The 22,149-nt window shown below is 31.2% G+C and overlaps 2 protein-coding genes across 2 annotated transcripts; one reads left to right on the forward strand and one right to left on the reverse strand.

Moving 5' to 3' along the window:
* The first annotated feature begins 4,501 nt into the window (after positions 1–4,501).
* Positions 4,502–6,175, forward strand: LOC112715958 (uncharacterized). The gene has a single exon (XM_025767802.3). It carries the CDS (start codon positions 4,843–4,845, stop codon positions 5,878–5,880), a length of 1,038 nt encoding a protein of 345 aa, XP_025623587.1. The 5' UTR covers positions 4,502–4,842; the 3' UTR covers positions 5,881–6,175.
* Positions 6,176–8,236: 2,061 nt separating this feature from the next.
* LOC112715960 (uncharacterized) lies at positions 8,237–12,377 on the reverse strand. Its single transcript, XM_025767803.3, has 5 exons — positions 11,887–12,377; positions 10,791–11,322; positions 9,659–10,102; positions 8,849–9,469; positions 8,237–8,655 (listed from the first exon to the last, which is right to left on the reverse strand). The coding sequence occupies exons 2-5, from the start codon at positions 11,256–11,258 to the stop codon at positions 8,524–8,526; spliced, it is 1,665 nt and encodes a 554-aa protein (XP_025623588.1). The 5' UTR covers positions 11,259–11,322; positions 11,887–12,377; the 3' UTR covers positions 8,237–8,523.
* Positions 12,378–22,149: the final 9,772 nt, after the last annotated feature.

Consider the following 22,149-nt stretch of genomic DNA (forward strand, 5'->3'; position numbering starts at 1 on the left):
TTTTGTATTCTGATTACCATATTGAACCACTACTTTCTAGATTTTTGGTATCACAGCATCTCCTTTAGAGCCAAGAAAATATAATAGTTAGCCTTGATCTATTCTTCTTTCTCCCTCAGATTTGGGTCATTATAGCCCTCCAATTATTTTTTAATCTTATTTGGTCAAACTTTCAAATCTCTCCTCTTGATAAAAATATTACTAAAAGTTTTGGAGTTGAAATGTAAAGAAGTTTTTTTAACTTTAAAGAGCCTTCTATGAATGCACCATTCAAAACAGCTCAAATATTTATGCACTAGAGCTCTATAGTCAGAATCATAGTTATCAAACTCAGATTGGACCAGTCGGTTCAACTAAAAATCTAGTGAATTGGATCTTACATCGATCCGGATTAAGAATCTAACTATTTTCATAATAAACCTATAGAAAACCAGTCTAACCCGCTTTAAATCAGTCAACTCAGCTTGAACTGGACCTGTTGACCTATCGAGTTAACATCTCCAGCACGCCTCCATGGTGCACTAACGGTGCACTAAATCACGATAGGAGACAATTTTTTGGAATAATCCAAAAATGGCACAAATGAAGCTCAAACTTGGGAGCTTCAAAAAGCATTCACTTCAGTTTTCCACTAGGCGAGCTTGTCATTCAATATGTTTAATGCTAATAATTGTATATATTATGAAAACCTTATTTTTTTTGTTTTATCCTACTAAAGAGTAAAGACTAATAATTATATATATCATATTAAAGCAATTATATTTAAATTAAAGCAATAAAATTTAAACAATATATATTATTTTTATTCTTCAATAATAATAGTGTATTTATTTATTTTTATAATTTAATTTTGATATATTAACAATATATAATATTTTACATAGTTGTCCAATCACATCCGTTCTTTTGAATAACCATTTATGCGGTCAATATAAAAGATAACTACTTTTGCTGACATGGTATTACATAATTGGATATAATGTATCAAAGTTAAATTCATACTTTTATTTAATTATTAACAGGTCAAACGGTTCGACTAATGATCCACCAGTTGAACCATTAATCCAGTAATCCAGTAACTTATCCACACCCTTATAAGGTATGCTTCGTTCCCCTCTCCAACCGATGTGACTCACTCGTCAAAACGCGTCATGCTAGGGAGAGATATCCACACCCTTATAAGGTATGCTTCGTTTCCCTCTCCAACCGATGTGGGACCTTACAATCTATCCTACTAAGGGAGCCCAGTGCCCTTGCTGGCACATCGATCCGGACTCCAGCTCTGATACCATATGTAACAGCTCAGACCACCCGCTAGCACGATATTGTTCGTTTTGGCACACAAGGCCTCACGGTTTTGCCTTTGATGATAGGGATGATAGCCGAAACCCCCCAACTCACTCGTCAAAACGTGTCATACTAAGGAGAGGTATCCACACCCTTATAAGGTATGCTTCGTTCCCCTCTCCAACCGATGTGGAACCTTACAAAGTACCATGGAAAGTACAAAGAGTTTGGAAAAGATTACAATTGGTTGATTCAGATTATCCATCGGCAAAGGAAGGTACTTAGGAGATTAGGAGATATAACAGACCTCATACATACTTGGTAATAAATGTATTGAGTAATGTATGTTCGAGCATACACCCTAACAGTATCCTCACTCGCATCGGGAGGGAGCATTGCAAACCCCTCCTAAAACCACATGTATGCAATAGTGAACTTGTCGATGTACGCTACAAGAGGAAGTTCTCCAAAAAACTTTTAGAACCGAACCCAAGCTAGTCTCCCACCAGGAATATGCTGTTCAAATCTGTAAAACACCCACTAACATAATTATCTTCAATCAGAAGCCCAAGTTGGTAGGCCACATCCTGTAATGTAATAGTGCATTCACTGAACAGCATATGGAACATATGCATCTCAAGACACTACAACTCAATAAATATACTAATCAGGGGGCTTATCAAGCTTGAACTAATGATCGTTGAGCCTAACTAGGTAGTACAATTCTACAGCCTCCAAGTAGAGAATGAGGCGGTCATGAAGAGTCATACTCTACTACTTTCTAATGGTCTTAATACAACGAGTCATCTATAACACACAATTATTATGCGATCAATATCTCATACATAACTAACTACAACAAGCATTCAAACCATAATAAATTATTGCATTCAACCGCTAAATTTAAAAACAAATCTAATTCGATAAATACTAACTTAACTATAAGTCCTAATTCAAAGTATACATCATCTATACCAACTCTAAACTAACACAAATTCACCCTTGTATATGTTATCTATCCTAACTGATAGCTTTCTACAATATAGACCACAAATCCTACTCTATCCAACTTTATTTATATCATTAACATTATCACAATCATCCTAAAATTAATATGCTAGCAATTAACTTTTAATCTAATATGATAAAACTACGAATTTTAAACACTAACGTATTTATGTATATGTCCAACAATATGAGTAAGACTATCCAATTGATAGAAACAATCCATTTTGTCCCTATCTTTCATCACTGATACTTCACTCGTCGGATATTCATGATCCTCGTCGGATTCTCTCAAGAAAAGAAGTGTAGTATGGAGAATGATAAATCGGAGTGAGTAAAAACGAATTTTATAACGTCTTCTCATAGAAAATTATATTAACATAGATTGATTTATATAGCCGTTGGGAGTCCTAGAAAATGGTTTAACATATATTGATTTATATAATCGTTGGAAGCCTGGATTACTATATTTTTCGATTATCCTAGTAAATTGGTTTAAGATAAATTAATTTACTATACAAAGTTGCTTTTCTACTAAATCAATTTATGATAGAATGATTTAAGGGGATATACTAAATCAATTTAACTTAAACTGATTTACTAGACTTCTCTAGTAAATCGTTTTAAGTTAGATCGATTTATATAAAGAGAATTTTAAAATGAAAATTAAAATTGGACAATCGATAATATTGACTCTCAATCATTTTAAAAGGGTGATTTACCCTAAAATTAAATTCTAAAAAGATACAAATAATATAAATATTAAATAACTAATTTATTATCTACATATTTTTTTATAAGTATGTTATTTTATGACGATGATGTTGGGATTTGTCAAATTGCAAGTTCTCACCCAAAATAGAATTACATCTCTCTTTTGCCATTTGAGAGATTGTGATCTCATGCAAAAAGGAATTCCAAGTAGCCAAGTCCCTCCAAATTAGAACGCTTACCTTCAATTCAATAATTCTCCCCTAGTTGTCATTTTGCAGACACAAACACGCTAACGGAATCATAATACCTAACACACCTAAGTCTCTTTACGTCTAATGATTGACCAATTTGCTTTTTAAACCCTAAATCCCTAACTTAGTCTCTAATAATAACATTCTTATTAAGATAGATATTGATATCTAGCAAATATAGCATTGCTCTCGTGATCTCTTTACAAAATTTAACATTCTTAATGAAGACATTAATATCTAGCAAAAGCATTGCTCTCGTGATCTCTTATATATAATTGTACAAGATAGAAATCCATATAGCCTCTATTTTCTAATTGATTTTAGAGATGCTCACATATTTTAGTGGATATTTAAAATTTAATTCTGTTAAAAAATTAGAATTAAACAACTAATAATGCGTTATTGATATAGAAGAGTGAGGGTTAGTAGGTACTTAATAAAATTAGACCAAAAATTAGTGATAATTGCTCGGTGTCTAAAAAATAATTTTTAACTTGACAAAAAATAAAAAATTAATAATTAATTTAAAAAATATATAAATAAATATTTTTTAATATTTAAAATTTATTATAAAAAATAAATTAGACAAAAATTAGATACTAAATAATAAGCATCATAGAATTAGTCTTCTACTTTTATCATGCAAAACTTTTTTAAACTTAGAGGAGTTTAATTTTGATTATGTTAATATAGAATATTTTTTATAGGTATCCAATCATATTTATTTTTTTGAGTAACTTTTTTTGTTGTTAATATAAAAGATAATTATTTTTTTAGGTGAAAACTCAGGTGCAGTCAACTTCACGTGAAGTTGATATTGAGAGTTGTTCGATGATTTGACTGATTTTACTAAATTTTCATTTAACGACTTTCAGATATCAACTTCATGTGAAGTCGACTTCACTTGAAAAAATTTTCATTTAACGGCTTTTAGATATCAACTTCACGTGACGTGAAGTCGACTTCACTTGAAAAATTTTCATTTAACGGCTTTTAGATATCAACTTCACGTAAAGTCGACTTTACCTGAATTTTTACCTTTTTTTTATGTAACATTACCTAATTAAGTGTATGTATAAAAAAAATCTACAATAATAGTATATCAAAATTAAATTTAGCTTAAAATGTTAAAATAAAAAAGAAATATGTGTATATCTTATACTTTTTTTTGACCCGGTATGTTAATTTAGAAAAATATGATACAAAATAAAATTTTTGATAAATTAGAAAAAAAGTAATGATTATTAAATCCGTAACTATATTTCATTATTTTAATTTAATTTAAGAGGGAATTAATTCCTGAATTTATCAAACAATTTTGTCTAACTTAAGGAAGAGAAAGTTTTGATCGGTTACATTGATAGTCCATTGTTGCACAGTGGCAATAAGGTAATTATGAGTAGTAACTTTGTTTGTTGCGGTAATTTGGTTAACTTTGTTGCGGTAATTTAACCGGTGTTGAAGGAGACAGTTTTCTCTCTTGGTCCCCTCTGTGTGTTGGTCTTGTTCATCCGGATCCGGAAATAAAAGCCCCTCCCAAATCCCCATTCTTGAAAATCATAAACACAATAAATAATAAAGAATAATGTCATCGCCATTCCCTTCCTGCTTTCGGCCATCCCACACCCGCCGTAATTGTCCTCCATTACCGGCGCCACCAGGCTCCTCCAACCCCAACCTGACCACATACCTGTACCACACCGACACGGGCCTCGTGACTCTAACATGGTCACGCTCTATCTTAGGCCGCTCCCTCCACGTCCAGGTCCACAACCACAACCCCTTCGATTCCCCTTCTTCTTCTTCTTCTTCTTCTCCTTCTTCTTCCTCCTTTCAACTTCACATAAAGCCCTTCATATTCTGGAAGAAGCACGGATCCAAAACCCTCTCTTCCACCACGCGACTCTTCTGGAACCTCTCCAAGGCCAAGTTCTCTTCCTCCTTCTCCCCGGAACCCCACTCCTCCTTCTACCTCGCGCTCGTCGTCCACAACCGCATCGTTCTCCTCCTCGGCGATTCCCCCAAAGACGCCTACTCCAAGTCCAAGGCTCTCCACGCTAACAACCCCCACTCCCTCCTCCTCAAGAAGGAACACGTCTTTGCCGACACCGTTTACTCCACCACCGCCATTTTCGGCGGCAAGACCCGCCGTATTCAAATCGACTGCGGCTCCTCCAGGGATAACGACTCTGCCTCCTCCAAGCTCTCTTTCTCCGTCGACGGCGACAGGGTGCTGCAGATAAAGCGCCTCAAGTGGAAGTTCAGGGGCAATGAGAGAGTTGAAATCGACGGCGTTCCGGTTCAGATCTCGTGGGACGTGTACAACTGGCTCTTCGACAAGGATAGTAACGGCGATGGGCACGCCATTTTCATGTTCAAGTTCGAGGCGGATGAACATGGCGTGGACAGGAACGTCGTGAATCCATGGGCGCAGCAGAACTGGAACTTGGGTTTGAGTGGCTCCTGCGACTGGGCCAAGATGTCGTCTTCTTCCGTCTCGGTGGGTTCCTCCGCCGGGTCATTCGGCGGAAGCTCCTCCGTGTTGGAATGGTCCAGTGTGGAGGAGAACGAGTTGGTAGATCCCGTTGGCTTCTCACTCATTGTTTATGCATGGAAGCGCTGATTCCTCTTCTTACATTGGATTCTACTATTACTACGTTAATTTCTATGCTAACTGCTTAGAATTTTAGGCATTTTAGATTACATTTTTTTTTTCTTTTTTCCTCCTTCCCTTGTTGTTGTCAAACGTCAATGATGCGGCACTAACCCATTTGTTTCGTGGACATAAAGAGATTCCAAGAAATCTACTAGTTTAGGGTATACAGTTTGCTATCGTCAGAATCTATTCCTAGATTCTGTCACTAACACATTCATTTCTCTTTTACAAGATTCAGTGTCACCAGTTTGAGGTTGTTCTATCTGATTCTCTCTCTTTTTGTTTTTATTTTTATTTATATATATATATATATATATGTTTGGGGCTAAGAGAATGAAGTTGATTAAAGCATATTACATACTACGATGGAAGGAGTTCAATGGAAGCTGCATTATTGTTGCGCGCTCTGAAGAAGAAAAGAATTAAGATTGTTGGTGTTCCTTAGGGTTGACGTCTAAAGAGTGGTGCTGGTGTGTATTCTAATCTAAGAATTGGATTTGGATCGGATCCAAGACATGTGAAGGTAGGACCGCATACCACTTGTGTTTTCTTTTTTTTGTTCGGAAATGGCAGCTAACTAACTTTGTAGGCTGTAGCCGTCAACTTGCTTGACCGACCCAGTCCATCAACTAGCTATAAAACAAATATGGGGACCATATAAAAAATATTAAATTTTATAGCAAATGTTAAATATTTTAAGATTTATTAAATTCTATACTTTTCAATTAGATATCAACTATTTGACATCGAACTTTTAGGCAGCCATATAACAAACGCCTTAATAAATTACCTTCAAAGATGATTTTAAAGCCATAAAAAAAAGGGTGCAGCAAGTTTAGCTAAGAATAGTTATTTCCGTTTGGGAAGGTATGAAATAAAAGGGGAAGAGGTGGCTGACAGGAACTGCATAAGAAATGGCAATAGAAGCATTTGTTGATGGTGGTTGCGTACTTGGCTAGCTGTGGGAGTGGACCACACGACATGGAGTTTGTGTTCTGGATGAAGATTCCTCTGCTTAGTGTTGTGACTTGCGAGCACCAAAGCGAAAATAGATGCCTCTCTGTTTGTTAAGCTGCTTAGCTTTTACTGGGTCAAGAAAACTTTTTCTCTATGTATTCATAACATTATTAATTAACCGAGTTTAGTGCTTGGTCATACGATAAAACTACCATGACTGCCAATCTATGTGGACTTCGTTTGTTCTTAATTCTTATCATCATCACAAATATTTCTTCCTAATTGCATTATTAAAGCACATTAGTGTATGTCATAAGAATATTTACAATTATTTAAAACTTTTAAGGAAAAGAAAAATGTAAAACTTTTTAAATAAATTATTTTTTGTATGTGTTGCTCGTTCATAGAAGATTAGAATCAAGTATGAGTTGGTAAATTTTTTACGTTATTACTGTGGTGATGGCAATTGCGGAAAACGGTGTGGTTTTGATGTGGTCGTTGATATTGATATTGATGCCATAGTCAATCTCCTTGTACATATTTCTAATAGATAATGCTATCCCGTAATTAAAAGTGAAAATTATACTTTTATAATAGAAAAATTAATTAAAAATAAAGACATACACATTTTTCTAAAAAAAATTACAATTTTTATTCTTTACCCAATTTCACTTTTTCTTTTTTTTTTTTTGTTTAAAGAAAAATCTGTTTCTGCTATATTCTTTCACTTTTTTGACAGTTTAAAAGTAGGGAAATAAATACAATGTATCAAACATATAAAGCCAAGGTAGGAGCCATTTCATTTGTGGCATATCTCCCAAAACACGCTGCTTTTTGTTGCATTGCAACACTATTTCAGATACAATGACTGCGGAAGATTAATACACCAAGAAACACCCTTGTTTGATAAAATATTAAATTTCAATGAGAATATACGCCGACGATGAAGACCTTTTTTTCAACTGTTTGTGTGGATTTGTCATATGCTTCCTGGAACCCACATAGATATATCTAAAGAAGAAATAAGAAAAAAGGTTTTGTATAATATAAATTAGACTGAATAACATTCAACTCGTACCTTGGCGGGGACTTGGACCCTTTATTACCTGAGTAACAGACAAGAATTTATGACGGTTTTATTGGGGTGTAGAGGTTACAGGTCATTGAGTTGAAAAGGGAGGTTGAGAGAACCCGAAAGCTCAATTAGAAATTACAATAAGGACGATAATAAAACAAGAGGCTCCAACACCACTTATTTCACTACAAAAACCTTGGTTAGCTGTTTAATACAAATAAATAAAGCTTGGTTAGGTGTTATGCTTTTATGCTACGTTGCACCATACTATATAATAGAGCTAGTAAACGATAAACGAAAAATAGAATCCTGCTTACTCTGTTACATTACATAAACAAAACAAGGAAAGGGAAAAGCTTGTGACCCATAGTTCTCTCATGTTTGTAGAATAAGTATAAAAATAAAACACGAATTTGGAACCTCTCATTTAAAGCGTATATCAGAAACACGAAGTAATGGGCTAATGGCACCATTTTGGGATATTAATTTAAATTTGCATATTGTCATTATGTAACCATTTCTTCCGAGAATTTGATGAGTAGCAGCAACTAGCAGGCAAAACCTTTATAATTGAAAACCTACAAAAGATGAATAGAAGCAGGCCCAGATATGGCAGCAACTCTCTGCGCACGATGTGCTTCACTCCTATAAAGATCCTTCATTTCTTTTTTCATGCGTCTTGCTTCTCGCCGCTCCTCCTTCACAGCAGCCTACAAAAATAAACAGGCCAACCATTCCAGTCAAAGTGGTAGTAGACAAATAAGGATCAAACTAGAATATATGTATGTATTGCTCTTAAGCAGCAGCATGTGTAACTCCTCAGTGGCATGAATAAAGAAGGCATTAAAGATTCAAGAAATAGCATAAACCAAAGCTAGTGAAAACAAGTATATGTTAAGACACCTTTCGTTCTTTTTTCTCCTCCTTTGTCTCTAGACCATGTGGCTTTCTCTTATACTCGATTCTTGCAGTGCTCAGCCCTTTAACCCTTTCAGCGGAAGTACTTTTATTACCGGGCAAGAAGTCTAGAGGCAGTTTCTCTTTTCCTCTAAGGGATATTAATTGACTAGAGGAACTCATGGCTGCAGACACAGTTCCAGCCAACTTCTTTTTCCTGGCTACTTCGGGTGCATCTATCTTTCTAGGATGGTTATCTAAAGTCGAATACGTTGAAACAATTGTCTCACAATCCCAAACTTCTGATTCATCGCTACTTTCTTCAAAAAGTACAACATCGTTGTCTCCATCTTCTTCAACTTCGTACACCTCGGCATACTCCTTGCAACGGCGAATCACATCAGCAGCACAATCCTCTTCCTCAACCTTTGGTCCCTCTTTATTCTTCAATATATCAGCTGGAACCTTATACTTGTCATCGTTGTGTTCCAGGTCATCCATCATATCGTTGTTTAGACAGCACTTCAGCTTCTCGGCAAGGGATCCATCTTCTTCAGCCCCGTAATGTTCATAAGAATCATCATCATCATCATCGTTGTCATCAGTTCCATATTCTTGGCGTTCAAACTGTAACATAGAAAATACACAGAATGATAATCATAGAAAAAAAAGATGCATTTTACCAAAGACAACACCAGAGCAGGAAACAACAAAACTGAACATAGTTCATTAAATAATACGATTGAAACCAAAGATACAGCAGATGAACAAGACTGTAGCACGTGAATGGTATAAATTATGAATAACAGAACTCACCAAATCAAATTGTTCGTCCAACAGGCGACGAGCTCTTTCCTTCTCATCAGCGCAACCCACTCCAGTCGCACCATTTGCAACACCACCCAAGGACCCAAGATTATCTGTAACTCTGGTATGTGAAGAAACTTGCAATTCATGTGCATTGTTTTGGTTTCCATTTGTCATTGATTCTTCAAAATTCTTACCATCACATATATGTGCCTTCTCTTCTACATTATCACCATCTTCGTGGAGGTTCGCCCTCACAACAAAGTCTTCCTCCAAATCTTCAACATCAGAGCCAAACCGTGATAAATCACTATCGTCGAGCAAAGCTGCTACTTCAGGATCAACCACTTTCTGAACCCTTACAGTAGTAGTCTTCGATGCTACACTGTATATAGAATCTGGCTCGGGCTCACCATCAACTTCTGAGATTTTCAATCTTGAAGCATCATATGCCTAAACTCACCAAAAGAAAATCTCACTAATGAATTCTCATTTAAGAACATAACCAACTCTTTAGAAAAGGTGCCCAAAAAACAATACAAAACAAAACAAAACATCACTTGATGTTTAATCAGGGCCAAGAATAAGTTCTTAAACAATACAGTGTCCCACATCAACACCATTTAACTCACAATTCAGGCAATAAGATGGTTCCACTCACAAACACCAAATTCCTTAGCCTAGTTGAGTCTACAAAGAAGGGTAATGCCAAGACGTTTCATCAGTATATTGAGAGAAACACAATGTTCACAGAAACAAATAACAAAGGACGGGGATGACCACATAGTAATATCTCATTTCCAGAGGAACTGAAAACCCATATAATAATAAGAAAAAAGTTTATTTAAAATGAAAATTTATCCTAGGAGTGTAGGAGTGAAGCACAAATTTGACTATCAAGAGATTAGAATGTAGACCATTTAAACCAAAAAATATTATATTCTTGTTAAGTAGTATCTGAATGATCAATGTGTCAACAAATTCAGTCCCAAAAAAGTTCATTTTGCTAAAGAAATACTACCAGAGACGTGTTTAGGGTTTCAACCGAAATAGTTTCAACTTCCCATTCAGCTTGAAACCAAAAAACCTTCACATAAATAAATAAATAAACAGCCGAAAAATCAAAATGAAAAAATCGAACCTTTACGTCACGAGGGATGTCTTCAACCCTGAACTTAGGGTTTTGATAATACGCAGAGCCACCACCAGCATTCTTGATTTCCCTCAAATGAATCAAGTAATTATACCCATCATCGGGGAACCCTAGCTCCAGAATCTCCCTTCTCACCTCCTCCGGAAGCGGCGTTGCCCCCACCGAACCAACGAAACCACGGCTCCCCAGCGGCATAGAGCTCGTCGAGCTGCTGAAAGCAAAGTCGCCAGCATCATCACTTTCGTCGTCACCAGGAGCATCATCAAACACGGAATTTCTGTTGTCATAGTCGTCACCGGCAGAGATGAAATCGGCGGCAGGGAGTGGGTTGTTGTCAACCCGGACGAAGACACAGTCAGCACCGGGAGAGTTGCCGAAGGACGGGTCAGATGTGTCTCGAGCCAGAAGCTGGAATGTTGCGGATTTCTTCTTGTCGATGAACTTCTTCTTCCCCATGATGATGAAGATAGCAACCAGGGTTTTGAAGTGCTTGTGGGCTGTGGCAACGAGTATCTCTTCACTAAACAACATCAAAAGGATTTACAACAATCTTAGTATACGAAGCAAAATCAGATTATAATAAAATAATATATAAAATTATAAATAAACATACAAACACGTAATTATAATTAATTTTACATAATAACTTATCCATAATTTATCATTAGAAGTATTTTCAGAAAGATTTCTATTAACTTAACATATCACATAAAGGATTGAAGATAGAAATCCTCAAACCAAAAAACATATAATCGCAACACAAAACAAAGTTTAATTCAATTACAAATTTCTAAACCTACTAAATATAAGAGGGCCAAAGCATATAACCATATTTAGTTTTTGGGATTCTAATCAATTTATCAGCATCATGGTTCCAATTTCTGAATCCAAACTAAACTGAAAATACATCAGCAATAACAACTAAATTGAATCCAATTTCAAACTCATAATTCAAATTAAATAGAATTCAGAATCACATCAGCATTCAACAAATTAAATGAATAATCCAATTCCAAACTGGAACACAAACTCAGAATCTTAAAAATTAATTGGAAAAAGAGATGAAACTGAAGCATTGGCGTACCGGAGAGATGGCGAGAGATGAACGGCGATGACAGAGTGAGCTCGGAGAGTGTGAGACAGGGTGAGATCGCGGTGAGAGTGTGAGACAGAGTTACCTAAAATCAGAGGAGCAGAGACCACCCCGCAGTGACGGCGAGACACGACGCGAAGCAGGGAAGCAACAGCAAGACTGGCGAGGAGGCAAAGAAGCAGAAACGACGCACGGCGAGGAGCAAAGAAGCAGCCACGGCGCACGCAGTGAAGAGAGACTGAGTTGAGATACGCAGTGAATAGAGTGGGGGTTTCTGCCTTCGGCGATGGTGGGGGCTGGGAGGAAGGGAAGTGAGCTCGGACAGAGAGGGGGCTCTGAAGTTTGAAGGTGCCGCAACTGAGCCTCTGAACTTTGATAGGGTTTGGTTTAGGGTAGGGTTTCGTTTGGGAGAGACAGTGGGGCGGTTTTCTTTTTCTTTTTTAATTGAAAAATCGGAAATCATAAAAGAAAATGCCCGGTTCAAACGGTTCACTAGTTACCCGTTAATTAGATCGATTTTTTTACCGATTGCATCCCAGATAGTTTTTTGCTTTAATTGAATCAGTCAAAAAATTGATTTTTGTTTAATCCGGTTGAACCAATTAATTCAATTCAATTTTTAAATTTATGAATTACTAGCCGCTCAACAAACAGTGCATGTTCAACTGCTTCTTTGTTGAATTAAAAAAATATTTTTATATTTTTATTTTTAAAATTATAAATTTAATATTAATAATTAAAAAATAAATTATAAAAAATAAAAATTTTAATTTATTTAGTATATGTAAAAGTATAAAATAAATAAATTTAAATTAAAAAATAAAAATATTTATATTATTATTATGTTTAACAAAATTAAGATAAAGATTTATTAATATTATTTACAAATTAATTATTTATATATTAAATTTATTTATTTTCTCAATCCTATTTAATTTAGAATAAATTTAAAAATTTATATTCATATTCAAAACACTCTTTTAGAAGATACATAATTTTAATAGATAAAAAATTATTTTTTTAATTTTATATTGAATATTTTTAATTATCTTAAATTTTATTATTATTTCAAAATTATTAATTTTTATTTTGATTATATCATCTCATCATATTATATATTATTATTTTCTCTTATTATTTTTTTACATGCATAATTATTATTTTCTTGTCGTCACTATTATGTTGCCTTATTTTATTATCCTTCCTTATTTTCTTCTTCTATTAACACCAATCGCAATCAATTACCACTATACCATTATTGGAGTTCTCATTTTTGTTCATTACTTTGATTCATACATATCCATTGTGTTAAGAGAATTATTTTTTTTATTTGATTTAGATAGCTAGATGTATAACTATTATATAAATACTTATTTTTCATACTTACTTGTTAAGTCATATTTTATCATTTTAAAAAAAATTAAGATATCACGCATTTAAAAGTTTTGTATAAAATAATAAAATAAAAAATAAAAAAATTATAAGTTATTTAATTTTTTTAATATATAGAATAATTGAATTTAAATTAATTTAGATATAATACTAAAATCATTACGTTGTTACCATGGTTCTGAAAACCGAATCGGACCGGCCGGTTCAACTGGAAAAAACGGGAATCGGTCATCTAACCGGTCCGGATAAGGTCAGAAACCGACTGGCAAAAAATCGGTGAAAAAACCGGTCGAACCGGTGGTTAACCGGGAAAACCGTCTGGTTTTTTTTACGGTTTATTGGTTTGAAAATTAAACTTCAAAACGGCGTCGTTTTGAAGGGAAAAAAAAAAGGCTATCTTCAGCCACGAACCCTAAATCCCTAATTGCCACCAGCCACCACCCTCAGTCAGTATCTCAGTTTCTCTCACCCTCTCACCCTCCGACAGGCCACAGCCCCTCATCGCCGTCGCACCTCTCCTCCATCGCCGTCGCGGAGCTCCGCTCCTCCATCGTAGTCGCCCAGCTCGCCACGTCCACCGTCGCACCTCTCCTCCATCGCTGTCGCCCAGCTCCCCACCTCCACCGTCGTCGCCCAGCTCTCCACCTCCACCGTCGTCGCAGAGCTCTCCACCTCCACTGTCGCACCTCTCCTCCATCACCGTCGCCCAGCTCCCCACCTCCACCGTCGTCGCCCAGCTCTCCACCTCGCCCAGCTCGCCGGTAATACTCTGCCTTCCACCTCGGTTCATGTATGCGGGCATGATTCTATTCATGGTTCTGTTCTTGTTCCTGTACTTCTCTATCACAGAAAACATGTTGCTCTCTGTTCATGTTCCTTTCTATTCATGACTTCATGTTTATCTTTGATGTTTCTGTTCCTATATCTGTTTAATTTTGATGTTTCAATTTTTTGCTGCTTAAATTGGGCTATAAAGTTGAATTTGAAGATAACCAAGATTGCCTTAATCTTTTTGAAAAGCTACATATCTTCCTTGCCCATTTTTTCTCTGTAATATTCTGTAGTGTTTGATATTCATGTTATGGAGGATAAGATTGAATCATGCTATATCTGTTTATTTTTTATGCTTCAATTTTTTGCTGCGAATTTGAAGATAACCAAGATTGCCTTAATCGGTTAATCCTTTTGAAAAGCTACATATCTTCCTTGCCCATTTTTTCTCTGTAATATTCTATAGTGTTTGATATTCATATTATGGAGGATAAGATTGAATCATGCTAAATCAGTAAATCCTAATAAAAGTGAGCAAATCTATTGGACAAAGCAGGGCAAATTGTGTTCCTTAATAATAACGATTAAGAAAGTAATCTGTATTGTTTTGACAGCAATAGTCTGCCTGTCTATGTGTGTGTGTGTTCTGGATGAAATTTGGTGTTGCTAATAGCCTAATATCTTTCTATTCTTTGTTGTGAAAATTTGCCATATCTGATTAGAAAACTCCTTGTTTGTGTATAGAAACCATAGGGATAGTCCTTGTTTGTGTATAGAAAGTTAGTAATTGTATCTTTTGAATGTAGAACACTATGGGTTTGTCATTATGTACGTTTTATTTTTTGTTTAGTTATAAACTTTGATGTTTGAAGTTATTTGTAAACATCTAATCTTAAGTAATGGATAATTTATTATGTGAAATATTAAATTTTATTAAGTTATAAATTATTGAATTTTATTAAGTTTAATAATTTTATTTAATATTTAATTAAACCGGTTGAATCCCGGTTCAACCCCGATCGAACTAGTGAACTATTAAACCAGTGACCTCACCGGTTTATTGACCGGTCTGGTTCTCGCAACCTTGGTTGTTACTATGTGTAACCATGAAGATATAAATTTATAAATATTTGTAAATTTATTTATTTCTCAATTATAAATTTATAAAAATTTATATTTAAATCACTCTTTCTCTTGCATAATTTTAATAGCTAAAAAAATTTATTTCTTATAATTTATATTGAACATTTTAAATTATCTTTAGTTTTATTATTCTTTTAAAATTTTTAATTTTTGATTTTATTATTCTTTTTTCTTATCATTATCTATCTACATATGCTTCACCACCACTCTTATATTAACTTGTTATCTCTTTCTTCCTCCATTTTTTTATTTTCTTTCTGTCTTCTCTTCAATCGCAGTTAGTTACCATCATATATTAGTTCATAATTATTACACTCAAAAGTAAATACTAATTTAAAAATAAAATTCAAAAAAAATATCATAACTCTATGTGAATCAACTACACTCCTATAAACGTAATAAATGAGTAAATTTAACTTTTTTTATTTTGAGTATTTTTTTTATTATCTAATGCATTCAAAGTTACATATTTTCATTTATGATAAAAATTAAAAATTAAAGTTAAATGACATTAGTACTTTTTGGTTTAATAAAATTAAAATAAAGTACAAAAATAAGGATAAAAACTAAAAAAATAGATGGCTCTAGAGAAGGATAATGTTAAATTTTATGTCATTATGTATAAAAATAGTAATTTATTTTATTATATTTATTTTTTTGTACCCAATAACAAAAAAGTTAAATTTTATGTCCGTTTTTTATTACTTATCTATAGTTGTTTAGATTAGACTTTATAGTTATTGAGTCATATTTCGTTCCAACAAAAAAATAGTTATGAAATTATTTTTATTTTTTTATTGGAGCACATTTATTATATCATGATTTTAATAATTGATGTAAAATTAAAAAATTAAATAAATATATATTTATTTTGATTAAATTTAAGAGTGAATTATACATATTTCTATAGTAAAAAAATAGACTTAACTTTTTTTTATAATAAATAATTTTTCAATCATCTAATTTATAAAAAGAGTCCCATCTTTTTATTTATCCTAAAGGTTAAATATTAAAACTAATGTTAATATTTTTTTATTAATGAAACTAAAATAAAACAAAAATAAACCTTGAATAAAAATAAAAATATAAAATTTTGAATCTCAAAATATAAAATGATTATAAGATAAAAAATTACTTAATTTTTTTCAGGCAAATTATATTAGATTTTACGGTATATTTAAATGAAATAAGAAAGATGCAAGGGAAGATGGATAAAAAAAATTATTATGCCGTGAGATGGTAGATAGTAAGGGAGGTAAGAGATAATGATAGAAAGTTCGTGGATGTGAATTGATGAAATAAGAGAGAACTTGAATGTACCATGCTTTGGTCAGGTTTTTTTCCATACATTATTCAATCACTTATCAATCATCCAATACCTAATGTACCATACCTCTTACATAAATCACTCTTATCCTTATTTCTCAACAATATTCACATTATCATACATCAAACGTTACCAAAACTCAATAATCATCCTCAATTATCATCACAACTCAATTATCTCCAATCCAAACACAAACCACACCAAACTCAACTCATCATACTTATCCGGACTTACAGGTTACGGCCTCCAGCCCAAATCTCACAAATACTCATCATCACATATCACATTATCAACAATCATCATCAAACTCAATCATACAACACATATATACACATTTAACAATTTCACAATCATTCCAACACATACTCTGTTCAGTTCAAAATATTAAAGCCTGTCTTATGGCAACTAGCCTAAGTTTTCACGCAACATTATATATTAATTATGAGAAACCAAAATTATATCTTGGTCGATTTCTCTCCAAGACCAAAACACCTTAAAATCTCTCATCTTCTCAACTTTCTAAACCTCTAAATCCATAGTAATGAGTTTCCATTTTCCAAGGCTCAAATTCAAGCACCCAAATCTAGCAATTCAACTCCAATTCACATGAACTCAATCTAATATCATTCAATTTCTTCATAATCAATACTAGGATTCACTAATTCAATAATTCACAAGGGATTAGTAGTTTCTTATCTTATCCACTGATTACATGGACAAAACTCAATGCTAACTCGTACTAGAACACCCCTAAATCATCAAAATTATAAAATGTCTCAATATTCAAAATCGAAATTGCAGAATTAAAAGGAGGTGAGAATTGGGCACAAAATTTAGAATTCTTTACCACTTTGTTTAGAAGGGTTTGAATAGAATTCCTAGATGAACACGTGGCTGCAGATGGCTTGTCAATCAGAGTTACGAATTGAAAAATATGGAAGATTAAAATTTGGGTGAAAATGGAGGTTAGGGTTTGTGCCTTCAACTCTCTTCCCAGTGTGTTTGGCTGAATGTAAGGGAAGAAGGAGGCTGATTTGGCTTTTATATTTGGGCCTTGGACCCAATATAGGTCCGGTCAAATTGGTTTAGTCCGTTGGCTCAATTTTGGGCCAAAACCTTTAAAATTAGTATTTTAATTCATATTTTAAATATTTTTACTTCTCTAAATTATAATTTTTAATTTGCTAATTCCCTTAGCTCATAATTAATTTACCGTGTTTTACATAAATTGAGGGAAGAAAGTTTGTGCCAAAGGTTACTAATCAAACAACATCGTTTTGAAGAAGGCGGACTAATTTATCTCATTTTAAAAATTCTCCCTCCACGTAGGACACCATAATAGCCATATCTGCATAGTGGCGTCCATGTTAAACTTTTTCTTTGGGTCTGACAGATCCATATGAATAGAAAGATGCATATGTCCAACTTTTTAAAGAGGTCAAAAATTTAAAAGTATTTTTAAATGGTTAGAGGGACAAAAAGTCAGGGACTTATTTATCCTTTTCTCAAAATCAAACTTCAGTATGTGTGTGTGTTGTTACGTTATAGAGATATATTGTTATAGATTGGTAAATAAAATATTTAATTTATTTATTTAAATTTATTTCTTAATTACATTTATAGGAGTGTAGATGAATCATATTAGAGTTATATTAATTATGATCGAGGAAGAGAAAGTAGAAGGGGAAGAAAAAAAAAGAAGAACAAAGAGAGAACAAGTCAATAATGATAGATATATGTATAGAGAATGGTAAAAAAAAAATTATGAAAATAAAAATTAAAAATTCTGAAAGAATAATAAAACTAAAGATAATTTAACATGTTGAATATAAATCTAAAAAAAATAAAAGTTTCTTTAGCCATTAAATTTATGCCAGAAAAGTATGATTTAAATATAAATTTTTATATCTACTTCAAATTAAATAAGATTGAGAAAATAAATAAAATTACAAATATTTATACATTTTTATCTTGATTGTTAAATTTAATAACAATATATAATAATTTTAGTATTATATCTAATTAGTTTAAATTTAATTATTCTGTACATTAAAAAATTAAATAATTTATAATTTTTTTACTTATTAACAATTTATTATTTTTTATTTTTATCTCAAATTTATAATTTAAAAATATAATTTCTTAAAATATTAGAAAAAACTAACAATATAGTAGTTGCTATTCTTTTTTTAAAATTGAATAAAAATTTTATTATTTAGAGAAATGGAAGTTAATATATTAGATGCAAAACAAATTAAGAATTATTACAAGCAGTATTGAGAGTAGAAAAGTTACTCAACAATATCAATTTTTTTATAAGTTAATTGTATATGTTGATAGTAGTTAAAATAGTAGTATCCATATAATATTACTCTTTTAAGAAGATATAATATATTTGATATTACTTTTTATAAATATCAACAAATTTTGATCATTTGAACAAAAATTTTAAATAATTGATATCTTAAATTTCTTTTTAAAATAATAAAATATGACTTAATAAGCAAATCTGAAAAATAAATATCTCTATAATAGTTATACATCTAGATATTCAAATCAAATAAGAAAAAAATTCTTTTAGCAAATCTTTAATTCAAAATTTAATACAATGGATAGTTATGGGTTAAAATGATAAACAAAATGAGATGCGATAATGATACATAGTGGTAATTAATTGCAGTTGGGATGAAAATGAGAAGAAAACAAAGAGAATAAAATAAGACAACATAATAGTAAGGTGAGACAATAATAGTTATACATATATAAAGAATGATAAGAAAAACCTATAATGTATAGTATAGTTGTCAGAACCGAATTGGTGATTGAACTGACCAAGCTATCGAGTCACTGGATTATTGGTTCAACCGGTGGGTCACTGGTTGAACCGATTGACTCGGTCTCACATAAATAAAAAATCTAAAATAGTCAAAACTTAAAATTAAAATTTAAAATACATATTTTTATTAACATATTAAGAATAATCCAACCATTCTAAAATAATATAGAACAAGAACAATAACTATTTTATTATTTTTACTCTATCATAAGTATTTTTATTTTGTTTTTATATTAAAATAACTATTATTTTTAAATTTAAATAATTTATTAATTAGTTTATACCTATTATATTATTATATACTATAAATATTTATTAAAAAATAATATTTAAAAATATTATTAATAAATATCATATAATTAAAATTAAAATAAATTTATAACTAAAATATTTTATTGTATATAATTAAAAATATAATTGATTTAACATTTAAGAATGACTGATAAAATAAAACTAAATTGGTAATGAAAATGTTATAAGGTATTAATATATATAATAATTAGCATATAAAGTGTTAAAGAGCAAGATAGCCTGATGATAATGCTAGTAACTTGTTAAGGTTCGAATTACACACTTAGAATTTGGGAATATTAAAACAACCTATGAGAACAAACAGCTGGAGCATACACTTATATAATTTTCAAGACAAGTGTTCCCACTAAAATTTAAAAAAGCTCTAAGTAATACATAAGAATTATGTATACCTGTCTCTATTATATTGTTAAATTTGACCTCACTATTCTATTTTTCTTATTTTATTTTATATTATATATACTTTGCTCTTATTGTTAAAATTTTTTAGATTTGTCTTTGATAGTATATAATATGATAAGATAATATATAATTAAAATAAAATAATTTTAAAATAATAATAAAATAAAAAATAATTAAAAATATTTAATATAAAATTAAAGAAATATAATTTTTATCTATTAAAATTATGTATAAAAATAAAGAGTGTTTTAAATATAAAATTTTAAATTATATAAATTTAAAAAATAAAATAAATTTAGTCACATTTATAATTAACTATCTATAAATAATATTAATAAATTTTTATCTTAATTTTTTTATATAATAACAATATAATACTTTTTTTAATATTTTTATTTATTCATATTTTTTTTAAATACTTGAAAAATTTAATGAGTTATGCTAAAAAATAGTCAAAATATTATTATATATAATAGAAAAAATATTAGAAATTAATTTATATATTAAAATGTTTATTTTTAAAATTTTTTAAGATTGATTTAGGTAATTATTTCACTAAAATATAAACTGAAAACTAATTTATTTATCAAAAAAATATTTTAAAAATATTTTTATGTATTAATTTTTTTAAATTAAAATATCGACTTTAAAATATTTGAGAACGAATTTGGATAAATTACCTTACAAAATATATAGGGAAAAAGACAGATAGGTTCCTAACTTTTTAAATTTTTGACAAATACATCCCTAACAAAATTTAAATACAAAAAGTTCATGACTTTAACAAACGGAGGACAATTTAATCCTTCCATCTATTTGCCTCTCATACACCAATCAAAACTGGCTGACGTAGCTGAAACGGTGTTCAAGTGTCCATTACGGTGCCACGCTGGAAGGGGAATAAAGTTCGAAGTACAAATAGGTCCTTGAGAATTTAGTTCATTATACTTCTATTATACTTCTATTATGAGAATTTAGTTTATAAAATTATGCTTGTATTTTGAAATCTAGTTAACTTGTTGTATTCTGCAATTTAAATTATTTGTATTAAAATTGTAGAAATTGGGTTTATTCCTGTTTTTACTTTTTTTTTTAAATTACATTAGTTCAGTTTTAGTGCATTTGAATATTATATTAGAACTAATATTTTTATCCATAATAACATTACGAGAATATTTTTTTTTTAAATTATAATTCACTTTGTTCTAACGGTATAAATTATGCATGGCACAAAGGATTTATAAAATCAAACTACCTTTACAAAAAAGTTGTAAGTTGACAAAAGTCTCTGACTAAGAAGACCAAGATATCTGCAGATAAAAAATTAAATAATAAGATTTTTAGTTATTATTTTTATATGAAAAAGTATAATTTTAGCATTCGTTATCTAAAATTTAAAATAATTTAATGTGTATATTTTTACATTTAAAATATTTTAATTGTAAAAAAATATCGGATGATATATTTTGATTTGTCAAATTACTAATATAAAATATAATTATATATAGAGTAAAAATAGTAGAGAGAAATAGAAAAATGGAGAGAGGTAGATGAGAGAATTTAGAAAAGGAGTTTATTAATTTTGAAAAAAAATATTTTCTCTCAATTTTAATAAAAGTGACATGTGACATATTTGATTATTAAATTTTCTAGTAATATATGATACATAATATATGTATATTTCAATTTGATAGTAATATATGATACATATAGAAACATAATAAACTATATTCTCAAGAACTTATTTATCCTTCGAACTTTATTTGAAAAATGACGTCAAGGACTTATTTGTCCTTCGAACTTTATTCCCCTTTCAGTGTAGCACCGTAACAAACACATGGACACCGTTTCAGCCACGTCAGCCAGTTCTATTTGGTGTATGAGAGGTAAATAGACGGAAGAACTAAATTATCTTCCGTTTGTTAAAGTCAAAAAATTTTTTGTATTTAAATTTTGTCAGGAATGTATTTGTCAAAAATTTAAAAAGTCAGGTACCTGCTTGTCTTTTTTCCAAATATATATTCATACTTTACTAGTGCCCAAGGTTCGGAAAACTGGATCGGTTATCAAA

Source organism: Arachis hypogaea, chromosome 10 (genome assembly GCF_003086295.3).
Source record: "Arachis hypogaea cultivar Tifrunner chromosome 10, arahy.Tifrunner.gnm2.J5K5, whole genome shotgun sequence".
Lineage (NCBI taxonomy): Eukaryota > Viridiplantae > Streptophyta > Magnoliopsida > Fabales > Fabaceae > Arachis > Arachis hypogaea.